Here is a 27,845-nt window from a genome sequence, read left to right as displayed (position 1 = left end):
TTTTATTATTTTACTTTATTTGGTCTTTTTTTTCCTCCATATCTGTTGAAGAAAAGAAAAGAATGCGGTTCAGCTTGATGATGAAGGGGGCAGAACCTTTTTACGAGTCCTCATTCACCTCATCATGCATGATTATCCTCCTTTGCTCTCAGGTGCTCTGCATCTGCTATTTAAGCACTTCAGCCAGAGAGCAGAAGTTCTGCAAGCATTTAAACAGGTACCAGTGGGCATATAATTATTGTAGGGAATGATGGGAAAAAGTTTTTCCAAAGACTGATTTTTTTTTTTTTAACCTGCTGTTTGTACATAGGTTGCTCTGAAAATAACATCTCCTATTTGTTTCTATGGAAAATACAACACTACTTGACAGAACAGTCTCAGCTAAAAAAAGTCTGTTTTTCAATACATAGTCACCACCATTAGTTATGCATTTTTGCCAGTGAGAAACAATAGCCAGCATGCCATTCATAAAAACCTGCACTAGCTGCATTGCCATCTGGAACATGGCTTGTCTTTCAAGTTGTTCTCACCATTGCTAAAATGTACCACCCACTACCTCGCTGTGCTCACATACACTGTTTGGTCTCCATAAACATTCAGCAAATGTTGATGAATGCCAGTGGGTGTCATATTTTCTGCATGGTGGAATTCAGTGATGCACCTTTCCTTCATACACACTTCTATCTCAGACACCATTTTGTCAGATTTGTCTGCTGCTATCTGTCACGTGGCAACAAAACGTAATGGAGTATTGGTGGGAAGGTTCAACCTCTACTGCCGTCACACCAACATCTGTTTCTGATGTCATGGGCCAGCATAATAAAATAGGAGGCATTACTTTTGGTGCATCCTTCATGGTTTGACAGTGCTTAAGGGACTTTTCTTAAGGGTCCCAAGTCAGCAGAGAGACTTTTTTTTTGTTTTTATTAGAGGTGAACACGGTGTGCTAGTGCATATTCTAGTTGTGTATCTGTAACTGGAAAATCTATGTCCATGGTGACAGCTGGGACACAGATATCTCACAGTGAGACTTGATGTAGTGATCCCTCAGAGACAGAGCTTGTAGCTTATGTTCTGCAAGCACTGTACGTGTGTCAGCAATAAGACTTTCCTGTCTCCAGGATTACCTAAACTGGATGTAAAGCAGTACTGCTGTAAATGCAGTGTTTTCAGTTCTAGCTGTAATTCAGGTGTCCTTGCACGGACTCTTTGCATCCGCTGCATGATACAGATATGCCCAAACAACAGAAAGCCAGTAATGGGGCCAAATCTGTCTTCAGCTTTTACTCCTTTGTCTTGGTAGCACTGCATGTGCATGGTCCATGTGTCAGGGGATTAGTGTTGGGAAATCTGATGTCATGTGGCTAGATAACAGAGACATATCTGTTACGTAACCCTATAACATATGTTGTTAAGACCATCTGATGTTTATTTCAGGAGTTTACTAGCATATTGTCTCACTGTTATGTAAGATGTGGAGGCTTCTCTTGTTTGGAAACAGATGAATGATAAAGACCTGGAAAGCTTTTGTTTAATGTTTTTTGCATTGTAGCATAACAGCCTCCTACCAGGATTTTAATGTTAGGCCTTGCAGATTAGGTGCGTAAACAGCTCCTATTACCAGGTTAGCAAGGATTTGAGTAGCTTACCATGTTTTCATAAAGGAAGGAAAAGGCTAATTGGCAAATACACAAAAAAGATATAGAGAACCTGGAATATGAATATCTGTGGGTGAGCAACATTCGTAAATTCTGCTAAATAACAAGGTTTTACTAAGCAGTGAGAAGATGAAAATTTTGTATTACAAGGTAGTGAATGTTTGCCTGCAAGTAGTGATTTTTTGTTTTCAGTGTTCCTATCAGTTTTCCTATCTGCCATGTGATTGTATTCCTTTAAATAAATAACATTTTTTAATGTTGCCTATTGGTTAATTGTGAAGATTATTGTATTTTTTGGTATATCATCTTCATTAACAATCTTGGGAGAGCAAAGAGTATTACGAAGAAAGGAAATGTGTAGATCATGGTAAATAAAGAACTAGAAATAACAGTGAAAAGCAGGAACAGACGATTTAAGCAGTACAAGAAAACTAGAATGCAATTAATCTTAGTGAGATGCAGCTGCTCAGAGAGTGGGAATATCTAAGCCTGAATGGTTCATGAGCTATTCAAACAAGTTTGTTTTTTCTTAACTGGACTAATTGTGTTAAAGATCCAGTATTTCTCACTGGTTATGATCATGATCATTAAGTTGCTGGCCATTCTGACATTTCTTTGGATCTCCTGATTCCTTGGCATACCACTATTTTTCTCCTTTGTTTTCTTTTACTTAGAACTATGTTGATAGATTAAGCTATTTCAAATTATATTGTTTCAATATCATGAAGATCATCGTCATGGCATCGGAGCTTACTCCGGAGCTTACTCTCTTGAGAGCTCAAGGCCTTGTGAATTATGTACTTGCACTGAAAAAGTTTTGCAGTGTGTTAAGGAAGGATGGAAAATGATCCATTATTATGAATTATGAATATTATATTATGAATTATTAATAATATAATATAATAATATTATTATATTATTATTATGTTATAATAATAATATATAATATTATGAATATTATAGCTATCCTGCTTTGGGCAACCATAGCTCTGCTATAGGTTTTTACTGAATGGATGCTAAAAACACCACATATGCGATATTTTAATTTCATAGGGAAGGTTACAAAAAACATCTGAAATCAGGGTCCTAGAATGGAAACTGTTGAGTGAGTTTCCCAGATTAAGTGGTAGTGCTGTAATAGCCTTACGATTTACTGTATTTATAGGTTCAGTTGCTGGTATCTAATCAAGATGTTGATAACTACAAGCAAATCAAGGCTGATCTTGATCAACTGCGTCTGACTGTAGAAAAATCGGAGCTGTGGGTTGAAAAAAGCAGTAATTATGAGAGTGGAGAAGGGGGCGATAATCAAACCAAAGGGGGAGAAGAGCCAATAGAGGTGAGTTTAATGCCTTTGCTGCTGGAATTGTTTCAATATGAACATATAGTTTGATGAGCAACTGCAAACTAATGATCTGGTAAATCAAAATAGTGAAGCGAGAGTAATCAATATTCTGTCTGGGCTTTAGGATTAGACAGAATAGAAGATAAAACTTTTTAGAATCAGTCTATTGTATCACATTATCAGTGTGTTCACTTCTGCTCTTTTCAGTAACTGCATTCTTACTTCACAGAGTTGCCTTCCTTTCTGCCCAGCAAGCAAGCCATAACTTATGACATAATGGAAGCCATGTAGGAATCACATCTTGGGAGTTGTGTTGACTTGCAGGCAATATCTGTTCTTGAAGCTAGGAGAGAGGAGCACAATTGAGTGCACATTTTTAAACACCCTTAACAAGCCTACAGTCAACCAAGCAGAAGATTGACTTAAGAAAATCTAGACTTCTAAAGGGAACAATTTTTTATTTTTTTAAACCTTTGATTTTCCAAATCTTGGTGAACTTTGTGTTTTGAGAGACTTTTGGACTTGATACTGGAACCATGAATACCTGATTTTGTTTGTTTGCTTATTTTAATTTTTGTGTTTCTTTGAAAGCTGAAGTCCTTAAATAATTGTCCAACTGCACAGTGAGTTTGTAAGAAAATTTGAAGTTTTACAAGATTCGTTCTGGTTGAGGTTTGTGGCGTAATAGTAGACAGAGCAGGCTTTTCCCCCAACATTTATTTTTGCTCCATAACTTTCATCAGTGTAAGTGATTTTCTAACACATCACTTTCCTTATTTTCTTCCTCAGTAGATTCTTCTCCTGGCAAAAATGTAGAAAGCCAAGTGTAGATTATACAGGACTGGGAAGCTGGTGTATTTTGGAAGAGTTAGGAAGCCATTGAGAAAACAGTGAATAGTTACAGATATCTAGAAGACACTCGGCTTGTCAGATGGGAAAGTAGATTTTTTGTGGCTTAAGAGGAGGGGAAATTCAATCTTCCAAGGTATAATCCTGATTTCTTGTCATAGTGTAGGTCCTAGTCCTTCTCTGATAGAAGGTGACTGAATTTAATTGCGTCAGAACTGGGGAAGAATAAAGACTTTATGAACTTAAGTGGGTGTGATTTCCTACTTTCTTTCTTCAAGATTAGTTCTAGTAGGAAAGAAAATGGTCCTTTATATATTTAATGAATGGAAAATGGAATGGGAAGACAGGACACAGAATTGCAGCAGGATATTACAGTGTGTTTTTTTATTTTTTGTTTCTTTTAAGCAGTAATATGTTTTTGAAGTGTAATAAGATCCTTTTGTTCGTAAAGATAGCTCTAATGTTAAGGAAACTCAAGGAAGGAGGATTCAAAGCAATGTGCTTTAGACAGAAGCATCCCTAAGTGAAATGTTTTCAGTAGTTTTTCCCATGAGGCATCAGTGGGTCTGTATGAATTAGCACTACTTCAGTAGGTGTACAGTATTATCTCTGACAGGCCTGTGAGGATACTGTATCAAAATGGTAATGTATAGTCTGCATAACTGGTTAGCTTATCTGATAATTCCATGAGAGCTGTACCAGTATACAGTAGCTCAGAATTTTGTCCTTTATTCTTTCCTTGATAAATTATTCCTTAATGAAAAATCATGAAATATTTTTACTTTGCAAAACTGCTTTATGTAGTGAATTCTCTCTTTGATATCTTATGTGAGACTTAAGAGGTAGGGTGCTGGTCATAATATACAATGTATGAAGCAGGTGACTAGCTTCAAGCAGAGGAATATCCTTGTGAAATCCCCTGTTTTTAATGAGTCCTCAATATTCAGTACTGAGGTGGATGAACTTGTAGGTCCTCAGGAATAAGCTCCATTAGCTTGTGCTTAATTTCTCACAAACTACACAGAAGTGTGCACAAAGGCTTAAATTACATTCCACAACAGTATCTTAAGCCCACACTTCTGTCTTGATATTGCAAGACCGCTGTGTTTTTAAAAAAATCATATGTATTTCATTACCCTTGGTCTTCCAAGTATTTTTGGATCATTTTTTCAGCCTCTCTTTTTTAATAACTTTGGGCTGGAGGTGTTTGGTTTGTTTGTTTGTTTGTTTGTTTTACATGCAATCACATGACTCCAAAAACAGAAGTTTTGAGAGTGGCCCTGTTCTTCTAAGCAAAGGATTTGGAGTTCTCTGCAACAGAACAATAAACCCTACAGTTATGCAGGATTGTCTTGATAGGAAGTGGAGTTCAGAAGTATAGGAGAGTGTTTGGAGTTAAGTCAGACATAATTTAGGTATCACATAGTATTAGGAATGCTGAAATTAATCTCATGTAATTGAGCCTTACTTAGGAAAAGCAAATAAAGACCCTGCTTGGTTGTCTCTAGTTAAGGTGGACTGTGGACTAGTGTGGACTATGAAAAGTGTGTTTTTGTTGTCCTCTCACTTGAGGATGTTTTGATGATGTAGCAGAAACACAACTCTGAGAAGGAGAAGTATACAGTCTCAGTAAAAGGACTTATAGGTGAAAGTGGAATACAGTGCAGTGGAACTTACAGAATTTCTCAACTTCACAAGTTCAGGTTCCAAGTGAGATAAACTTACAGCACTCTCAAGTGCTTAGTATTTCCTTGCTCTCCTGTTCTGGTCTTTGGCAGTTTGCTTTGGTTGTGGAAATGTTTAAATCCCATATCCTAAAAGTGGGGAGAAATATTCAGGGAGAACCTTTCTCAGTGCAATCTCTATGACTTCCCATCCCTTATGGAAAAGCGTGACAGAGAATGTCTATCATGGGGCATAACAAGGCAAGATATGCAGCTGAGTGTCTGTGGTATCCCAGTGGTGTGATTAGCTCTTGATAACTACATCTGTGGAATACTCTTATGGGTTCAATAAACAGGTTTTTATTTTGTTAGGAGATAGGGATAGATTCTGCAGTTTAATGCTGATCAGCATTTCCAGATAAGATGTATAGTTCACATGGATTATAAAACTACTTTGATTGAGGAAGAAGTCTGCTAAAAGGAACAGGTAGATTAATCTTGGTTAACCCCCAGTCCCAGAACAGGAGAGAGTGGTTAATTATAGCAAAGAGCCTGAAATATCTTCCGAAGTATTGATTCAAACAGGCAGAGAGAAGGCAGCATGCATACTAACAAACCTAAACAAATAAAAATCCACTGTTGTCGCATAGATCAACATGACCATGCTTGAACAGCAGTGCTGACACTGTTATAAACAGCTTTCATGGCCAAATGGTTCAGCTAGCTGTTCTTGCCCTGCTGGAAATTAAGACCAGATGGAATTTATAGAACTTCTAATCTTCACAATCGGCTAAGAAAGTTTTCAGGTACCATAAACATTCTGATCGGTGTGCACGTATGTTTTAGCCCAATTCTATTTCCTAAGACACTAGGAAAATTTAAAGACAAAATGAAACTTGGAAATGTGCTACTGGTAAGGTTCTTGTTCTAATAGTACCTGAGTTGCTAGTTGATTCTTCCCTGTATCTGGTCAGTGTTTTGAGGGTATGCTCTCTTTTAGGAGGATCAGAAGCATGAGGACATAGAATAATTGTCTCAAATAATGTTGGAAATTTGAAATGAGAGAAGGATATGAATGTGAATCTTTTAAATCACTGGACAGTAACATATGGGTGGTTACTTAAGGGTTGTCTTCTTTAATGCCTACGTTAAGTCTGTTCCCCATGAAGTGCTACAGTGCTGTTTCTCCACTTGTTGCCTTGCATAATTAGTTAATATTGAGGAACATGCAGTAGATCTATTCTTGTTATATGTTCTTTGTTACAGGAGCCAAATATTTTGAGTCCAATACAGGATGGAACCAAAAAACCCCAGATAGACAGCAATAAAAGCAATAACTACAACATTGTTAAAGAGGTTGGTGCATCTGTCAAGAAACTCGCTTGAAATACATGTGCGATAAAGTGATTTAGTGATTATTTTAAAATATTCTATTTATGCTTTTATATAATGTTTTATTTCCTTTTTGCCTACATATTTGTTTATTTGTTTACAGATTTTGGTTCGACTCAGCAAACTTTGTGTTCAAAACAAAAAGTGTCGAAATCAGCAGCAGCGATTGCTGAAGAATATGGGTGCCCACTTGGTAGTCTTGGATCTTCTGCAAATACCCTATGAAAAGGTTAGTCTGATAATATTGATGGTAAAGGGCATGAACTCAATAAAAGGAAGGTCTCAAAAGATCCGTGAATCAATTTGAAAGATTCTTCGTGCTAAATTCTGTGAACTGTGGTATAAACATAAAATAATGATGGATTTCTCTCCGTTGATACTAATGACTGTGCTGTCATCCCATTCCTAAAATGTGTAAACCTTAGAATTGCAGACACACTCTACAATCATGAATGATGATTCAGGGGAGCTCTTGGCAAAGTGTTTGAATTCCTCTGTTGGGTCCTGATAGGAATGCTATTGTAGACACATATGATGGATAAACAAGCTTTCCGAAATCATTTCAATGTTTCTGTGATGGCCAGCCTCTAACCTGGGTCCACTCGTAGGTTTTCTGTAAAATAATGTGATTTGTATTGATTTAGTGGCTGTGAGCATATAAGTGAATGATTTAGATGAGCTTTTAAATAGAGTATCTTTTTAGATCTTACATGAAGCACTGAAAGGAGATAAAACCTCTGGGCTGCGTTTTCCTGACTGCCATACATAAATATTATGATAGAGACACTGGATTCAATATAATAATTAGTGCTTGTTCATGTAGCTGGTTCATTACATTGTAGTTTGAGTATTATATGAGAGAAATATAAAATCTGAATGAGTTTAGAAGCATATATTTGTGTAGGTTATTTGTTGGATCACTAATGTGATTGACACAGACATGCGTGCATATTTTATGAATAACTGTGTAACAGCCAAAGCTTTTCAGAAGTTGGAATCATTACAGACTAGTGAGTGCTTTTGAATATCAAGCCATTTACCACTTTTTTTTAAAATTAGGAAATGATAAACCTGCACTAGGAAACCATGCTTTAAGTTCAGTATCTTTAACGTCTTGCAATTATTACAACAATAAAAAGAAACCCCACAGTTCCTCCAGAAATTTGTAAAAGAACAGTAACTGCAGACTAAGCCATGAGACCAGAGGCTAAGAAAACTGGATGGAAAGAATTAGGAACTTTAGTGTTTGTGCTATTACCTGTGTCTCCCTATGGTCAAGTAGCTTCACAGTAAGGTACAGTGTTAATGGACTCTAAAGGAAACTGGATAAGTTGCTTTTTCCGGAAGGAGAATTCCTACCCTATACAGGCTCAGGTTTGTTCCATCTTGAATTCATATAGTGCAGATATGTAATGCGTGTTTAGGTACGTCCAGCTGAAGCATTCTTCAATTCTTTCTCCAGAGCGATGAAAAGATGAATGAAGTTATGAATCTGGCCCATACTTTTCTTCAGAATTTCTGCCGAGGAAATCCTCAGAATCAAGTTCTCCTCCATAAAAATCTCAATTTATTCCTAACTCCGGGGGTAAGTGTGTTGTTTTAAATAAAATATAGAATCAGTGAAAAATGACAGTGCTAAGTAAATAATTTTATTAAATTATGCCTTCTCTGCTTCCTCTTTTCTTTCCCATCTTTTCTCCTTTATTATTGCTCTTTAAGTCATTGCTTTCAACGTTGCTGTTTTTAAAGTATAAAACAGTGTTACCTATGGGATTTACTGGTAGTATCTATTAACATGGGTTGCATCATCGCATCTTGTGTAGCTTGACTATGATAATTTGTGAGGATGAGTTAAAACTCATTCTTCCTAACTCACTCGCATCTGGACTGTAAGTCAGGGAAGAAAATGCTGTGATTATGCTTTCATGAGGCTTGTATGGTAACAAAACCTGGCATGTTTTTGTCAATGGTGATTCCATTTGATTCAACTAATATAATTTTTTTCCCTTTATTAATCACTGTCTTTGCATTAGACCTCTTTGTCAGAGTCCAACTCTTTATATATGTCTGTGTTTACAACTAAGATGTATAAAATAACTCTTCTTTCAGTGGCAGAACAGCTGAGCATAATATGTTTTTTTTTTTAGAAAGAGTGTGAATATTAGTACAGTTAACTTCTGACCTCTCCACATTACTGAAGGAAGTGTTTATTTGTTTATTTACTTATTTATTTATGGAGTTAGTGAAGGGTGCAGGCTTTTCCATGGGGTCACTGGATCTCAGATTTCGTCCTATCCAGCATTCATAGTAAGTTCAAGTACCAAGTATGGAGCCTATTTTCTCTAACACATTTTTTCTTTTGAAGCTGATCTTCCAGTCAGCTCAGTTACTGTGCTTTTGTTCATATTGTGGCACAATCGTCCTTTCAAATGATGCCAAACATAAAAGTGTGCTCCAGGAGCACACTCCTGGAGCACACTTGACTTTGGAGGAGAAGTTTGAAGGAAAAGCTTCCAGAATGTATACAGTCTGGCTACTGGGTTCTTAGCAGTATCTCTTTCTTAATAGCAATCTGCTTTTATTAAAGAATTCTATTCACTGATAGAAAAATAACCTTAAGGTCCTTCTGTAATTCATGTGGAAAGAGATATGCTATCAGAGAGGGATCAGGCTAGATATGCATTGATTCATGTGCTAGAAATGCCTTCTTCTATCAACCATAGAGGATGCCAGAAGTAGGTAAGCAACTTTCTGAAGGATCTCTATGCCAAGTTTAATGATGAATAGTATCAATGTGGTCTCAGTTGTCTTGAATACCAAAGTCCCTGTGGAGTGCTCTGGCAGTGTATAGTGTGTTACGAGTGTGTCTTCACCTTCCACATGAGCATACATTTTGTTAATGTCTACCTTAGGACCATTTTGTAGTCCTAGGAAAAGGTAGAGAAATGCCATCGTAAAATCCAGAAATTGAAGTAACCTTAAGGTTACTTGTTTATCTCTGGGCTGGTGGGCACTGGATTCTTCCAGTCATCATTTACTGCTGTGCCTTTCTCTAGCCTACAGTCTTGTGAATCTTTCAATCTCAAAATAAATCTGCTGTTTTTATTTCTTAGCTTCTGGAAGCTGAAACCATGCGGCATATCTTCATGAATAATTACCTTCTTTGTAATGAAATTAGTGAAAGAGTGGTACAGCACTTTGTACACTGCATTGAGACCCACGGCCGTCATGTGGAATACCTGCGTTTCCTGCAGACCATTGTAAAAGCAGATGGCAAATATGTGAAAAAATGCCAGGACATGGTAATGACAGAGGTAGGTTAATAGTTTGCATGTTGGTTGTTCACACGTTTTTAACACACTAGCGTTCTGAGATTGCTTTCTTCACTCTTATTACCACTGGGATACAATGGCATTGTAGCTTTAGAATTTTAAATAGTACCATAAGTAATATTTTAGCAATTTAGTCTTTCAGGGAATTTAGTCTAATTTTATAGGGCCATCTGTGTAGTTACTAGAAAGAAAACATGGGTGTTATCATATTGATAACAATATGTCTGTATGTAAAAGATGTAACATAAATCTGAGTAACATAAACCTTTATTTTCCTGTGGTGTACGTTAGGATCCCATGTACAAATCTGTCTTGCATATTCTGGTATGGTTTTGCCCCATAGTATGCTCTTATCCCAATGGATTTATCTAAGTAGTGTAGTAGACTACTTTTTTAACTATGTAACCATGTAAAGACCCTTCCTCCTACTTTCTGCTTTTGTTTACAATGCTGTAATTCTGGAGCATTTCTGCTAGAGTTTGTAGAGCTACTCTAAATAGATAAACGTAGAGTTTGACCTGGTAAATTCCATAGAGTATTTTGTGGACGTATCTTAATGCCAATTATGTTATTAACAAAATACTTAATTGACTTCTCTGCAAATAGAATTACATGTATAGTGTGCATGATAAATGAGATCTTTGACTCACAGACACTCATGCATTTAATTGTAATTATTTTAAAGGCTCAGTGAGTTAGTGGGTAAAATAGAATATGGTCAAAAGCCCAGATAAGATCACAGTAACAAACATTTTTCTTTTCTTTCAAAGTTCATTTGCGTTTTTGAAGTGCATCTTCAGAAAGAAAACAGAAAGAAGCTTTAGTTGTGGTACGAATAGAACTAAAACCTGAAAAAATTTAATTCCATAGCAACAAAGAAGAAAAACTTCTAATTGAGAAAATAAAGCCTTGGCTTACATGGATAACCTTTAATGAAATCTACCTCAACCTTTTCAATTTGACTGAAGTGTTTTAAAATGTAATCTCAATTACAAGCCTTTGATTTACATAATTCAAATTGTTCTTGTGCCCTAATGCTTTTCGATATTTCCCCATTCACCTTAGCTTCTTATGGATTTTTACTTTCTGATCAAACACAGTTTTGAGACTTTCTTCAATTAAATGCATTTTGTTACCGATATGTAACAGCAGAAACATAAATTGTTATACTGCATTTTCAAATTGACTGCGTGATGAACAATGAAATGAACTTGGGTATGACATTTAAATCATGTTTTTGAAAGGATTTGGTATGGGAAACACTGTTATTTTTACTGAAGAGAGTGAAATCATAGAATCACAGAATGGTAGGGGTTGGAAGGCACTTCTGGAGATCGAGTCCAAGCCCCAGCTAAAGCAGGTTCCCTACAGTAGTTTACACAGGAAAACGTCCAGGCAGGTTCTAAATATAGAAGGAGACTACACAACCTTTCTGGGCAGCCTGTTCCAGAGCTCTGTCACCCTCACAGTAAACAAGTTCTTCCTCATGTTTGTATAGGACTTCCTGTGTTGCAGTTTTTGTCATTTATTCCTTGTTCTGTTGCTGCACAGCACAGAAAAGAGCCTGACCCCATCCATTTGACTTCTCCAACTTAAATGTCTGTAAACAGTGATGAGATCCGACCCCTCCATCTTTTCTTCTTTATCCTGAACTGTCCTAGGTCTCTTAGCCTTTCCTCGGGAGGGAGGTGCTCCAACCTCCTTATAATCTTTATGTCCTCCCATGAGACTCTCTCCAGGATATCCCTTCCTTTTTTGAACCAAGGATCCCAAACCTTTACAAAGTTTTTCAGATGTGGCCTGACCAGGGCAGAGTAGAGGGGGAGGATCACCTCCCTTGACTATTTTTAATGAAACCCAGGATCCCATTGGCCTTCTTGGCCACAAGGGTACACTGCTGGGTCATGGCCAACCTGTCGTCCACCACAACAACCAGATCCTTCTCTGCAGAGCTCCATTTCAGAAGATCAGCCCCCAGCCTGTAAAGGTGCATGCAGTGATGACTTGCTTTAAAAAAAAAAAAAAAAAAAAAAAGCAGGGAATTACAGTTTAACAATTATGATTTGTTAGAAAAGAATACCAATAGTGAAATTTGAATGGTGCGTGAATGGCATTGCAGTGTAATAAACAGTGTAGCCTAGTGGTTGAAACTGAGATGAATCCAGGACTATTTGTAAGCAAACAGTTGAGACGTTGTGACCTTAAACAAGCAATGTAACTGTTCTGTGCCTCCAGATGGGGTGTGTAAACAATTTACTATAAGACAAGATAGAGTGAATATGCAACATGCCTGCAACTACTCCTGTGTTTTCTTTTACCCCTGAGAATTATATCTTATTCCTGTTTAGTGGGAGTAAGGGATAAACTAATCATATTTACATGTTTTAGCACATGCACACAGATCATTGGAAAGAGTACTTTTCAACGTAAGATACACTTACTGGGACTTAAGTCCCAGTCTGGCTCATTCACCTGTCCCTATGTCCCCAGAGTGCTACTGAACTTTACCTACCTGAGATGTCCATTAGGGCACTTTTTATCATTACAAGCATGCTTCAAGGTTCCTGGAACAAAAAGCTGCCTGCCAGTGCAAAGATTATTACAAAAGAGAAAGCAGAGTTTACTTTTGAAGCAAATCAATGTGGTAGCATAATTTTTTATTATCTGTGGTGTTTCGGAATGATACATTGCAGAGCATCAGCAACTCCTTTGATGCTGTCCACCATTGATTATACTTTAATAGAATTCTTAACTCCTTTAAAATATACTTTAGTGGAAGAAAATGTGTTTTTACTACTTTGATTTGTTTTGTTTGTTTTTGCCTACCATCATTGAGTTCACTGAATTCAGTAACAACTTCATCTGGTTAATGCCAGATACTTCTCTTCCTTTTCTGTTTTTAGTGAAATCATATTCTCTGTACGGGTCAGTGGGTTTCCTTTGCAAGTCACCATTAAAAATGGATAAGTTGGGGAAATACACTAATATCTTCTTGCCTTACATTTACTTCATCCCCTTAGCTCTTCCCACGCTTATGCAATATTATCTGATTTGATTTGTGGTTCATCACAGTCAGTATGTGGCAAACATGACATACAGAATCACTTTTCACAATCTAATACCTTGTGGTATTTCTTCCTCATTCATCAGTGATAGGTACGTAAAAGGACAAGGGATCCTTTTGACTTGCCCTTTTATCAGCAGCACTGGAACAGATGTATGTGGATTTGATGTAAGATTGAAAAAAAGAATCTTGTCATTCATCTTTGCAAAACATTCATAAGAGGAAAATAATTATGGGAATGTAGTGGTCAACCTAATGGGAAATTACACAGTACATACCTTCTCAGAGGGCTAGGTGTGGATTTTCTTAAGAATTTTGTATTTGAAGTGTCTTAAGAGCGTAGTATTCCAGATATCAGCATTAAAAATGTCAACTTTCCAACATTTTGAATACTCACATTTTCCCTATTGTCCTCTTTGTCATTGAGAGTAGTGAAATGTATGACTTCTGAATTGCCATATTGTCTCATTCTTCCCTTCCAAGCATTTGTCCTTTTAAATGTTTCCTCTGTTCAGTGTCCAGAAAATATCTATTTTGAAAAGTCTGATTGGAAACATTTTAAAAACCAAAGGATAAAAAGGAGAAATAGGAAAAGAAGTAGTGACTGAATTCACAATTCAATCTACACAATTATCAGAGCAAAAATAATCAAGCAGAGAGGAAATTGCAATTTGGAACACTGGAAAAATGTAATGAATTTTTTTCTGAATTTTGTTACTTTTCGGCTCCTCTGGGAGACTACCTTTCATTCCTTCTCGTGCTACTTTCCTATTTCTTTATAGCTCCACCAGTCTTTACTTCTACCCTTGAATTCAGTAAGCTATGATTTCATGTCACATGCAGACTATGTCATATGCCTTGTTCACAAAATACATGTGGCTGTTGTGCTTCCAATTTGTATTCTGCACTAAAAAGGTTTATGGGAACTTATTTTCACTTCCATTAAGATTGAACTATGCTTGAAAGGAAAGTGATGAAGGGAAGACAGGTCTGCTGTCTTGTCCAAGCTCACAGAGTAGCACTGGCAGTAGGCATATTCTGTGTATTTGTTTGGGGGATATGTTCAAAACCATATCAGAACAAAACTTTTCCATGAGATCTGCTGAGATGTAGCTGCCAGCATCCATCTCTGCTCTGGGTACTCTTGAGATGAGCAGTGTACCTGTAGTAAATTCAAATATTCTTCACATACACCAGTTTGCTGATAAGTGGAAGTGCTGGAATGACAGTGACAGTGTCGAGACCCATCTGCCAGATTTCCACAGGTTAGGAAGAGTTGTTCTTTGTTTCAGATGCTGAGCAGGGGTGCAGAAGAGTTTAGGTAAATTCTGGGTGAGCCACAGGCTTTTTCTGTAGTATCTTTGTACCTCAAGTACCTATCTGTAGAATAGGGATAATAATGCATCCTGGCCTTACAATAGGATATAAGACTAATTAACTAACTTCAAACAGACACTGAGATGGTGGGAATAATAAGGATAGCCTAATGTCTTAGGTAAACAGAGAGCTACATAGAGATTAAACTTCGAGTTCACTTTGCATGAGCTCATTCTTTGGTGATTTATTCCAGATTTACACTTACAGATAAGAGCAGTTTGCCTTGGCCATTTTTTTGACATGTGCATTTTGTAAGCATCAGACTAATTTTTTATTTTGTGGGGGAGGGGCTCCCTAGCTAGAGAATTGTTGTGCGCTTAAAGGTAGAGCAAAGTAATTAAGAAAATGATTGCAGTGCAGGGTTCTTAAAGTGTTGTGGTATCTTTTTCAGCTGATAAATGGGGGTGAAGATGTGCTGATATTCTACAACGATAGAGCATCATTTCCAGTTCTACTCCAAATGATGTGTTCAGAGCGAGATCGAGCAGACGAGAGTGGACCCTTAGCGTATCACATCACTCTAGTGGAATTGCTAGCAGCTTGTACAGAAGGAAAGAATGTATATACAGAGATCAAGTGCAATTCACTCCTGCCACTGGATGATATAGTGAGAGTGGTGACCCATGATGACTGCATACCTGAGGTAAGACTCACTGAATGATGGAGCAGAATTACAAGTTTTAGAAACACAGAAATATTTTGCTGTTTCTAATATCCTGAAAAGTTGAGTATTTACGCAGAAAAGAGGCTTGAAGCAGGTGTCACTTGTGGAGGTAAGTAAATGAGAGAGGATTGTTAATATTTTTTTAAGTAGAAAACTGTCCCTTTTGCTGCCTGCTGTTAGTCATTTCTGGATCGGGAGAATTTTTTGTTATTGTTTTTCTGGGTTTGTCCAGCTACTGTTAGAATTTAGTCCTCTGCCAAACTTCTGGCTGTTAGTGGCAAAGAGTAAGCTAAGTGATTTGTCAGGCTAGTATGTTTCCTCTGCTTTGAACTGTTGGAAATTCTAGAGTAACATTCTATCCATGTTGAAGACACTGGGAGTTTTAGGTGAAGTCTTGTTTTATTAAATTCAGTTCCAGTCTGGCAAATACCCTTTTTCACTTCATGTACAGGCCTAATTCTGCAGATAGTACCAGTAATGGCTCAGTAGAACTGTAATACTTCATGCTGATGAGAATGGTAATGCTTGCACCAAATTTGATGTGATCAAAATAAGTCTTCTTACAGTCTATGCAGGACCTTGTTCCGGCCCTGCATATTGGTCAGAAGGATTTCTATAGGCTGTTGGAGGCATGGGTTTCGTATCAATGCAGCTAGGCCTTGCTGAAGTATATAATTCCTCTGTCCCATAAGAAAGTCACCTTGTGATCAACTGATTCTTTTCTTATAAAGTAGAATGTTTGCTCAAATGGTTCCTCCTAACGTTGACGTTAACAGCTGCTAATTAAAAAAACCCAAACAAATGAAACCTAAAAGTCTTACATCTAAGAGTTTTCTCCTGACCTCTTTAAACTGCGACCATCTCTTCTCCTTTGACCATGTCAAAGTCTGTATTTAATACGTACATTTCAGTCACTGGATATCCATTTTTATGATGTGCTGGCACAGGCTTTTAGTACAGGAGAGGAGTGAAGTCCTGCACTGCTGTGGCAGTAATCACAGCGCTGCAAAAGCTTTCTCTTTCATTTAGGTCTGAGTTGTACCTACTCTGAATATTAGCGCTGCATAGGATTGTCAGAAAATAGGGATTGCGGTCTCATCTCTGTTAAAGACCTTTTTTGGTATTTGTCAGGCCTGTCACAAGGCATCAGCCCACAAGGATCAGCTGATTAATACACGGGTGTCTTCCATTTTGGCAGTTCCTGATTTTTGAGCCAGAGCATTGTATTCTGAATGTCATTTTAGTATCAGTTATTAACTGTTAAATTAATAATGTTACTATTGCTTTGTGGGGGAATTGGTATTAGAGTTTTGGAGAACATCTCTATTTTTCTTAACGTGGTCTTTCAGTAAGTACATTAGTGTATTTGTTGCCACGCTTGTCTCTTAAATCTTTAGAACCAAACATACAGTATTACTGTTATTGGCATTTCTTAGAATTGGAAGGATGATCTTATTCATTCAGTATTCTTACAGAAAATAGGTATGTTAATGGCTTCTGTTGTTCTGTTTCATATTGTTTCTGTATTTGCTCATCCTGCAGGTGAAAATTGCCTATGTTAATTTTGTTAACCACTGTTACGTGGACACTGAGGTGGAAATGAAAGAAATCTATGCCAGTAACCACATTTGGAAGTTATTTGAGAACTTTCTTGTTGATATGGCAAGGGTAAGTTTCATGAGGTATCGTATGTTGCAGTATAGTCAGGGATGACAACTGAACTTTGTGTGAATTTCCTTTATTTTATCCACTGCTTTTTCAAAGTTGAATATAAATATATTTTTAACAGATCATCGTTTCTATTTTATTTTATCTGTCATCATTTAACCTGCTAATTGCTAATGGTCTTCTTTGTCTAGAAGGGCACCTCGGGCACATGTCCCTTTCTCTTCACTTCCAGAAAAACAAATTGGACGTGTGGGTTTGATACACAAGAAACAGGGTTGAAAACATTTTGTCCTTCTACTGGGAGTGTGCATTACTTGTGATTATGGTGGTAATTAAAACAAACAGCCACATCTGTAATCTCCTAGGTTTACTCTCTTAGTATAGAGAGAATCAAGGATAAAGAAATTCTTTGTCTCCTGTTTCTTCTTTAATTTAACCTTGGCCTTTTTTTTTTCTTGGTCTTTTATTCTGCTGTCACTACATTCTCACTGCTGCAAAAGGCAGGTGTAGAGCTCTACTTTTTCAGAATACTAATTAGTGTATAAATGATCAGCTTCAAGGTGATGGGACATAGTTGGTAGTGTAGGCATTCAATTCCCTAGAATCACAGCATCGTAGAATTTCCAAAGTCCAACTCCAGGCTCCACACATGACTACACAAAAATCAGACCATATGTCTGAGGGCATTGTCCAGACGGTTCTTGAACTCTGGCCAGCTGGGTGCTCTGACCACTGCCCTGGAGAGCCTTTTCCAGTGCCCAGTGCCCTCTGGTGAAGAGTCTTCTCCTGATAGGCAATCCTGTTACAGCTCCATGCTGTTGCCATGGGTTCCATCAGTGGTCACCAGATAGAGTTGCATCAAGTTTCAAGTCATAAGTGACATAAGTGATATTAAGCTTTCCTCTCCTGATATTTTGGAAGAAATATAACTGGGAAGCTTATTACTTCTGGAAAAATAGCATGCCATAGTGGAACCAGGAGGAGAATTTAGTGTGAAATAATGAGTACAGCTTGCAATACCTATCCTTTTTCTAGCAGGTAGTATTTCTTGTAAGAGCCTGATATTGATGTCTGTTAAAGGAGTTGCTCTTTCTCAGGAAGTAGAAACACAGGTGTTTATTTTTTTGTGCTGGTGGCCAATATTTGACTGCCAGCCAGTAATTTGGAAGTGTTATGGAGCATGTTCTCATAGTGCATGTCTATCCTTTCCCTGTCCGTGGTCCATTGCATTTCATAATCCATCAAGTTCTCACTCCTTGCATCTTTCATTTTGTTGAAATTAGAGAAGAAAAGGAAAAAGAATCTCAATTCAGTCCTGCAGCAAACATTTACACCAGAGTAATAGTGTGCCACAAAATCATTTCTTTGAAACCTACTGGGAGAAAATACCATACTCATAGTCACAATGATTTATGGCCAAAGGAAGAATGAGTGCTGAGACTTGTGCTGTGTGATAGGCACAGGGGCCTGTTCATTTTTCTGTGAAACAGAAATAAATGTTTTTATTTTTGCCCTTTTCTGGGCACAGGTTAACATAGGAATATTTGTGTTCTTTTTTGGTGGTAGCTGATTTCAGCAGTAAAGAGACCTCTACAAGTTCAGTTTTCTTGCTGTTTGCCTTGTTGCTTAGCTGAAAAGCCCTTCTGGACATACCCACTTCATTTGCAAATTAAGATCAGGAACCTTCTTGGAGCACAATTCCAGTTTTTAACCTTACTGTTTTTCACCAAGAAGTATTTTCTCTTGCTTTAAATCCTTTTCTGGGTTGCACTTTTCTGATATATCATGGTACTGACCTTCTGACGAGTCTCCCCTCCCCAACTATTTGACACGATCAGTTTTCCTGGCCTGTTGGCTTAAAGCAGATGCATGCAGAGAAGGGACTCTGCCCACTGTCCACTTTGTGAGCCTGGAGACATGCTGCCGTGTGATTTGGAGTTATCCTGATGCTGGTGAGCCTTGAACTTGTTTTCATTTGCTAATAGGACAAATTTGGCTCCAGGTCTTCAGAGGTGAATATTGAGTGTTTTGTTAATGCTGTATTTTGTGTGTGTGCCTTTTTCTCCAAATGGCAAAATGCAGTTGTTTTTTTTTTGCTCTCCTGAAAAGTCCTTAGGGCAAGTGCCTAATTAGCCCTTTTTATTAAGATTATCAGTGAAAACAAGTAAAGGAACATATCCAAAATGCTCTTGCGTGTTCTGCTCTTCTGCCAGGCCCCATGCGTAGCTGTATCTTCTATGTTATTGAGCGTATTTGGCTTTCTGGGTTCCAGGCTGAGCCTCTGAGTTATAAATACATCAGCTTTATGTAGCTATCAGGACGGTTAGAATGCTGTCAGCTTCATGAAAGATGTTACAATACCTTTCAAAGCATTTAGAAAAAGAGCCCTTTGATCCTCCGTGTTGCAGTGAGCTAAAAGAGATGCTTTTGCGTGGGGGAAGGGGAAATGCTTTCCTTTTAGCTGCTACAAATGCCTGTCAGTGGGTGAGTTTGTGAGCTTTGAGTCTGAGTCTGTCATTAGAGAGCACTAAGGTGAAAGATGGAGAGTGTTATCCTCAGGTTGAATTCCTTCAACCTGAAGAAAGAAATAAGGAAAAAAGAAACCTTTTTTTTTATCTGTTGCTACACCAAAGAAGGAAATATTTAGTCCTCAACTGTCATTCTTTTTCAACACTGTGATACCTTGCAAAACAGGCAGTTGGCAGATGTGTGTATTAAATTCCATTTGCCAAAAGCAATTGCTCTTTCAAAGACACCTTTTTCTGCTGTTTCTGCCAACCTACTTTCTCCCGTGTATGACTGAGAGCGCATCACTGAGCAGGTGGGTGCAGCTCCAGGAAAGGCTTCCCTTTCCCACAGGTGGCTCATTCTGTAAGTCAGCAGCTGTATTCTGAGCAGGATTAAAAACAGCTGAGATCTGACAGCTGTGAAGTCATCGTGACTTTCTCCTGCAGAATTTTTGAAATATTATTCATGTGAGTTTTGGTCCCAAAGTCTCTTAAGAGGTTTTTAAACACTGCTTTCTCAATCTTCATCTCCATTTCATGCATTTCAGGTTTCTTCTTCCACAGAGAAACATCTTTCAGTCCCCAGAAGGGCAGAGGGATAAGAGCAGATAAGAGAATTTCCAAAGTCCTTCTGAGATGGGAATTTTTCAGACCTGTGTTTAAGCAGAGTGGTATCCCCCCATATGGCTCTGCCATGCTTATTCACTTTTAGACAAGTGAAGGAAAAGCTTAACAGCATTTTGGAATTGAGGTTTGGTGATTTCTAAATTCTCCATGTTAGTGCTGCACAGCTCACTGTCTTCCCATTGGGATAACAAATGCCCAGCCTCCATCAGAATTGCCATGCAGATTAATTAAAAGCAGAAGAATACCAAGAAGTTTTCAGTTCTATGATATTTTTATTTTTTTTCCCAACTAAGTTTTGATTATATATCTCAATATTATACCTCCACGAGGGCCACAGAAGAGGAGGTGTCATACTCTCCTCAAACTGGAGGGTTGAAATGTTTACTGTTCCATTTTAGCCACTGTTGGTTCTCTGACCAAAATCATTCCTTTCCTGAAGTGATAAGATTGCACTACGTGGAGGCATGACTTGTTTTTCTGACACATTTTAGAAAAACAGACAAGCAAAGCTCCTCCAGGTGCCTAATTCTTGCAGCTCTCAAGTTATCTTTGATTATTTCTCTGCCTGCCATATGACACTGCTTTTGTGTTGCTGTATCTTGCGCTTTTGTGAGCCATATCTTGCACTGCACATGGGTGCTTTTAGATGTCACATCAGTAACCTTCCTTGAAGTGCTGCTGGTGAAATTGCTATCTTGTGGTGTCCAAGTGTCACAGTGGCACAGCGTAATTAGAGGGTGTATTTGCCCTGTGTGAGATTCAGGTGCTGTGTATTATGTCTCTAGTTCTGCCACCCATTTTTCTTTGTGACCTTAAGCAATTCACTCAGCTTCTCTGGACTTCCGTTGCCCATCCATAAGGTGATGTAATGATAAGTATGTACCGTGCAGATTCATGATTTTGTGTTAAAAGCCCAGATAGTTTGAAGGTTACCCCAGAAGTCTGTAAACAAAATAAATTCTGTTCTTGCATAGATTCTCTAGAATGTTGCAGAAGCCTGTGGCTTGCATTGGTGAAAAAGAATAATTTTGCCTTTCATTTATTTTTAAACCTGACTAGAACTGCTTATTTGAAGGCTAATGAAGAGGTAGGATGAGTACGATCTGTACGCCTTGTTTGTCCAGTCCTGCCTTTCTCACCCTGAGTTGCTTTGTGCAGACTCCTTTTAGCACTTCTTTTAGTGCAGTTTGGACTGACATATGCAAAGTAAAAATAACTCTGTATAGATGTTCACAAATGTTGAGGGGAAAAAAAAAAAGAGAGAAGAAATACTGAAGCATGTATGTACCATCCCAGTAATGTTTTCCGTTCTTTAAACTTGACATCTTTATGCAGCAACAAACTTTTAATATTGTACCAAAGAGTGTATTTAGGAATCAATTCTACAAATCTGCCCATATCCTCCTACAATTTAATCATCTTTCTGTGCTCCAAAATTGTCCCAGTGCTATCCGTTCTCTTCTTTCATTGTTTTTAGGTTGTCTTTTCTATTTTCCTCATGTGGCTTTCTTAATTAATGTTGTCTGCTTGAAATCTGGAAGGCTGTTAGTATTGTCTATGCTATTTTCTTCTCTTTCCCTCCTTTTAAACATTTATTTTTTGCATATGAGCTTCACCCTTGCCACTCGTTTGTGTTGAATGTGGCAAGAAGATAAACATTACCTGAAATCTTTCTAACCTAATGGGTTTGTTTCAGTCTGTATCTCTAAAACCTCTTCCAACTTACCTCCAATAGGTAGGGAATAGAAGGGAACGTTCATTTTCTTCTTGAATCCGTCTAAATATGCAGGTGGTATGCAGTGTGCTGATTTTTTTTTTTTCATGGAAAGAACAGACAGCCAACCAGAAAGAACTAGTTCAGAAGAGAAGGAGATTTAAAATACAGCGTGGATCTTCGAGAAGGGAGATAAGCTATAACAAATACATCTCAAACTTGTAAGATAGTTATCTCTGATAGATTTTTCCATAAAATCTGTGCTAAGAATAAATATTATTACATGGGTTGTAATAAATACTATGTAGCATAGTTTGCTTACTTAAAAGTTCTAAATCTCATTGTTTCCTCCTTCTTTCCTGTAGGTTTGTAACACAACCACGGATCGCAAACACGCAGACACATCTCTGGAGAAATATGTCACTGAGCCTGTAATGAGCATTGTGAGTGGCTTCTTCAATTCTCCGTTTTCAGATAACAGCACCAGCCTCCAGGTAAGAAAAAGAGAGACAGACCAATATGTAATTCAGCCCATTAATGAGATACCTTCTGCTAATGACATAGGAATCCTGTACCTTTGTATCCTTCTCTAATTTCTCTCTCCCTTCTCATGCCACTGGCTGGCAGCTTCATTTCACTTCAAATCACTTACTCTTCATTTTTACTCTTTACATCTCTGACCAGCAGACAGCTCAACGCTGGCTTTTGTGGATTCACTGGACAGGTTATCTTTGCAGAATAAAGGTCTATCTAGTTGCTTATACGAAAAAATGCTGTGTTCTATGACAAATGTACATACACCTCAGAACCAGGAAGATTTCTCAGTCCTTCTGCTCTGTACTGTGCTTAATATCAGTGGTATTCTGGTGGCAAATTACATGCTTTGGCCTCTGTCGGGGTGCAGAATTGGTTTGCATTCTCTCCTGTCCTGAAGAGCAAAGAGAATTTAATTTAATTTAATTTAATTTAAGTGTACAAGCTAAAAAAAACCCCACACATGAGATTTATGTTGTGTCAAACCTTAGGACAGTTGTGAGGACATTCTAAAGTATAAACTTCCATGTTTATCTTTTTGATTTTAGACACATCAACCTGTTTTTATTCAGCTACTGCAGTCTGCTTTTAGAATTTACAACTGTACCTGGCCAAACCCAACTCAGAAAGCCTCAGTGGAGTCATGTATCAAAACGTTGGCTGAAGTGGGTAGGTGCCAAGTTCTGCCTTCATTGTTGTTCTCTGTGTTTTAAGATCTGACTTACCTGAGGTTGAATGTTTATGTTTTTGTTTTAGTTCTCTGATTATAGCACCATGTAGTTCTGCCAGTAGTAATTTAAGAAATCCCACTTTAAGGTTAAATTCTGACACATTTTATAATGCTTTCAAATCTATTCCATCAAATAGGGGGTGAACCTGTCAGCCAGAGAAGTGGGTTTGGTAAATGAATTATATTTACTCAAGATAGTTATGGTATTAAAACGTAACCAAAACTTGTGAGTATGAGAATATCTGGACGTTTCTAGTCGTGCTGTAATGTTGTAAACAGTGACACTTAGGAATTAACAGAGAACACCATCTTTTTTTTCCCCCTGGGTTTGTCCCCTCAGTGAGTCGGGGATGGAAAACAGAATTCTCTAATTCCATAGCTTCTCTGCTTTCTCTTCACCATCAGGCCTATGCATTTACTGCTGTTACATGCATATTGGCTTGCACTGGCATGAAGACTTAAATCATATTTGGTCCCAAGGGCAGCAATAAGTTACGTGCTTTGAAATGAATTCAAATACTACGTTAAAATCAAAGACTTAAAACTATTTCAGGAGTGATTCCATCCTAAAATAAAAAACCAAAACAAAGCATTCTTCACCTGTATGTAGATAAGACTGCTAAAAGTTCATTCATAACTTACATTTCTGTGAATATAATTTTAAAGTTTGCCACAAAAGGAAAAAGAGATTATTCAAAATAGTTTCCATAGAACTTTATTCTTTATTCCATAGAGAATAAGGTTCCACTCAGCATGAATTAAAGGCAGAATTGTATAGAAACTGGCTAAATGTTGTAGTTGATGCAATTTTTAAATTAATAAATAATGATAAAACAAAACGAAAAGGTGCCTTAACTATCTGCATCTTCTGTGACATTGCAGTGATCAACTCTAAATTTAGATCTTGAGATAGCTTTGGAGGGACATAATTTAACATTTTAGTCAAAATACCTCATTAACTTTTTGTCTGAGTGAGAATAGCAGTTATCTAAAAACTTAGCAACCTTCAGTTGTTTTGTTGTGCAAATGATTTAATCATGGATCTATCTGACAAGAGAACTTTGAAAACTGGAGACAACTCTAGTCTTTGTGTGTTTAACACTTACTTCCTTGCTCCCCTCTGGCACTTCTGGAAGGAGTAATCAGTAAACTACTTTCTCTGGGGGTCTGAGGAAAGAGGGAAGAAAGTAAGGCAGATGAGAGTTTTTGAGACCAACTATGCTCTATGCATACTTCTAGACAGCTCCATGTCTACATTTCTGTGGAACTAAATCCTAAAAACAAATTTTATCTCAGAGAGGTCACAGGGAAAAGGATATGTAGAGTCAGCTGAGCCTAGTGCTGAAACAGCCAACCTGAATTTGTACCCATAACAGCCAGATGGGGAAAAAATGTGCATCACCTTGATGGCAGTGGTCTATGGTGTGGGTTGGTTGGTTGGTTGGTTGGTTTGCTTGTTTGTTTGTTCATTTTTTAAAGTATGCCTTTGTGCTGTCCAGCCTTCTTGCTTCTCTGGCTTCGTGCTCATGGGATCCTGCCCATGTCTTGAGCATTCTCAGATGTGGAAGTAGAGCTGAGCTACCACTGAAGGGCCTCACTCTATGTCCTCCTCTGTGACTTCCATGCTACCAGCAGCAGCAGTAGGACTGGGAGCCTGTGAGTGACATTGGTGTGCCGTGGGTCTGGCAGCAATGGAGCTGGCCCCTGAAAGCACACTTTAGCATGCAGTTTGTTGATTTCCTTGTCCATATTATAATGGCTTAAGGATTTGTTACTGGTACCAATAGTGAACACTGTACAATTGTATCATATTAGCAAATTACCACAATTTTTTTATTTGGCTTCTTATTCTGTCAGTACCAAAAGGGAGTAGAAAGCAGTTATTGAGGGGGATTTCCCAAAAGAGCAAGGTAGACATGAGGTGGAAAATGGAGTATTTTAACAAACACACTTCCATAAAAGTTTTGCTAGCTAGATGAGATTTTAGCCTTATATGATACTCAGCATTTTCAGGCATGGTGCCAAACATGGCTTGCTTTTCTAATTCAGTAGGCCTGTTCAGCTCCACTGAAGGCTTTGGAAAAACCCAGTTGGGGGTACTGAAGGCTTTTAAAATCGAGGCCCTTGTAATTACTGTGTATACCAAGTTTCTTTGTCTACCCCACAAAATGGGGCTTTTTGAGAAGGCAGAGTTTTCTTCCATAATACAAATAGGCCAACCTTTCCTTTCTTTTTTTTTTTTTTTTTTTTTTTTCTTTTTTTTTTTCTTTTTCTGGCTGAGTATTTGGACTAGGTTTGAATTTTGAAATTTTGGCTAGGCATCTGTGAGCACTCTTCTGCTTTTTTTCTTTCTTTCTTTTTTTTTTTTTTTTAACTTGAGAGTCTGACAGCTTTAATGTCAGGGCCTTCATGTTTCACAGCAGGGTTTAAAAAAAAACACTCTGGAAAGATTTTGCCTATATCAGAGAGACAGAGTACTGGACAGATTTACAGCAGAGACGAAAGACTTTTGATGGAAAATAAATGTAGTATAGAGTTGAAAGAACAAACATGATTTTCTAAATTTTTTTTTGGTAGTAGCCCTGGATTTAGAAATGAGTCTCAGCAGGAGGAGAGATCATACACAGATTGCCCAAGATATCAAAGATCCATATAATAATGCACTTTTAAAGACCCGTTTCGGGGCAAGTTTAAGCAATGTACATTCTGCCCAGTGCTTACTAGTTACATTGCTGGCAGGTAGATCTAAGTACTGTGTTAGGAGTTTAGGATCTGTCTTCTTATAAGCACTGTAAGAGTGTACATTATCTTACAGGTCAAGAAGAAGATATGTTGCAGAAGCTAATTTCTTATAGCCTTGGTACTTCAACTCCACCTGACTACCAGAGAAAAACTTCATAAGCTTTTCAAGCTTCACTTGCATATTTGTCTCTAGGCAGTTTTCTGCCTCCAGTTCAGCAGGAAGTATACAGGCTTGCTTGCATTTTTCAGCAGACCCTTCTGTGACTCCAAGAGATTTGGAACACAAAGATACCAATACACTTGAATTGTTGTTGCTTAGTAAACAGTTGCTTACACTGGCATGAATTAAAATAATTACAGAATAATATATATATAGTAATACTTCTTGTTCATGTGAATTTTTGAAGCAGATAATCACTTTAACTAAATTAATACATTATAAATAAATCACTTCTGCATTTTTTTGTTATCACATAGCACTGATCTTTTGCTTGAAAATACAGTCCAAAAATGAATGATCAAAATGGCTGTTTTGACAGTAAGATGAAGCTACAAATGGAATTTGTTTAAAAGGTCCCCGATCCTTATGAAAATAGAGGAGCTAAGAAGACTAACAGTTTATTTTGTTTTTAGTGAATTCATTATCCTAGATCTTACAATTTTTTCAAGATTGAGGCCAGAAGGATTGTCATTTAAATCATCTGCTATGTTTCCATATGGTAATACCAAGGAATGTCACCTGTCTTCACTACTAAAGATCTTGAGTATATCTTAAATGGTATGGGAGCAGGTTCATTCTTCCATGGCTGACCTGTCTTTCAGGCCCTCTGCAAAAAGCTGCCTTTGCCTCTTAAGTTAATCTTAGACCTTCCCCCCTGAGTATGAGTTTGTGCTTTTGTTACAAGGTTGGAGGACCTCAGTGTGCTGAGCTACATGTTGTGTTGTGCTCTTGTTGTAGTATTTGTTAGCTTTATCCTTTGTATTTTCTGCAAATTGCATCTTCCCTTTGATGCTGCATGCATGTAAAGGATATTTTAAGTAGTATTTGTATGACTGCTATTACCACCAATAATGGAATAATGAAATAATTAGAATTTCCAGGTGAGTAAACAGTGGCAGATAGTAACTCATATTTTGTTAGGCTATTTCTCTTGGCAGCCCTTTTAAAAAATCTATTAGCATGCCAAGTCACATTACTCATTATCAGATCATACTCTAGGATTTTGCGCAGGAAAACCAAAAAGCAAAAGAATCCTTCAAAACAGGAGGCAAATTTTGTAAGATACTTTTTCAAAAGTTCAAAACTCTGACAGAGGGCAGAGGAAGTACAGAGGAAGTACTACTGTGATAAGCAGGGGAATGGAGAACCATGTGACAGGAGGAGACTTTATGAGAGTTCCACGTATTTTCCTTGCAAAATAAAGACCTGTATTGTTATTGTTATTATTGATCTTCCTATCTTAGGAAGATCAACAGTGGCAAAGAAGAGACATTAAAGCTAAAGGACAGCGCTGATACAAAACCAGTGTTATTTAAAATATGTGAGGCTGTAAGTAACCTAAGTTCAGTTAGATTGTGAGTGAGAGGTTTGGAACTAACTTTGGAAGGCTGTTCATGATCAACAAGAGAAAATGGGAGGAGATATGGCAATAAATGCAGCTTTGTTTTATATGGAGACTGATACATTTTAAAAAAGGATTAAAAAACGTGAGTTGTCTGTAAGGAGAGAACAAATGGTCAGAAGGTCTAGTTGAGTCCTTTCTAGTTATGTTTATTCTCCGTTTTCAACTCTCTGTTCCTCCAGTAAGGTTGTACAGAAACAAAAAGTAACTTCCTGTGATGCTTCTTGACCATGCCTGTATGTGCTCTAACAACCTTTCCAATTTCCCTGTCAGATCACACATAGGAAACATTAGACATAAATTCTAGGATACGTTTTCTTGCTTCTGTGGAATTATTGCTCTTGTTTTAACGTCCA

General features: G+C 37.7%; 1 protein-coding gene across 4 annotated transcripts in view; it reads left to right on the top strand.

Annotated features, from left to right (window-relative positions):
- Positions 1-27,845, top strand: part of ITPR2 (inositol 1,4,5-trisphosphate receptor type 2) — a 270,236-nt gene that overhangs the window by 114,700 nt on the left and 127,691 nt on the right. For all 4 annotated transcript variants that reach the window (XM_048933484.1, XM_048933481.1, XM_048933480.1 and 1 more), the window contains 10 exons: positions 52-217; positions 2,824-2,997; positions 6,783-6,872; positions 7,012-7,137; positions 8,371-8,493; positions 10,022-10,222; positions 15,073-15,324; positions 16,888-17,013; positions 22,227-22,355; positions 22,944-23,064. In XM_048933484.1, the coding sequence (XP_048789441.1) occupies positions 52-217; positions 2,824-2,997; positions 6,783-6,872; positions 7,012-7,137; positions 8,371-8,493; positions 10,022-10,222; positions 15,073-15,324; positions 16,888-17,013; positions 22,227-22,355; positions 22,944-23,064 (1,508 nt within the window). The remainder of the gene's footprint in view (positions 1-51; positions 218-2,823; positions 2,998-6,782; positions 6,873-7,011; positions 7,138-8,370; positions 8,494-10,021; positions 10,223-15,072; positions 15,325-16,887; positions 17,014-22,226; positions 22,356-22,943; positions 23,065-27,845) is intronic.

The sequence above is a fragment of the Lagopus muta genome, chromosome 1 (assembly GCF_023343835.1).
Source record: "Lagopus muta isolate bLagMut1 chromosome 1, bLagMut1 primary, whole genome shotgun sequence".
Classification (NCBI taxonomy): Eukaryota; Metazoa; Chordata; class Aves; order Galliformes; family Phasianidae; genus Lagopus; species Lagopus muta.
Note: the sequence above shows the minus strand (reverse complement) of the source record. Positions and strands in the feature narration are given on the sequence as shown.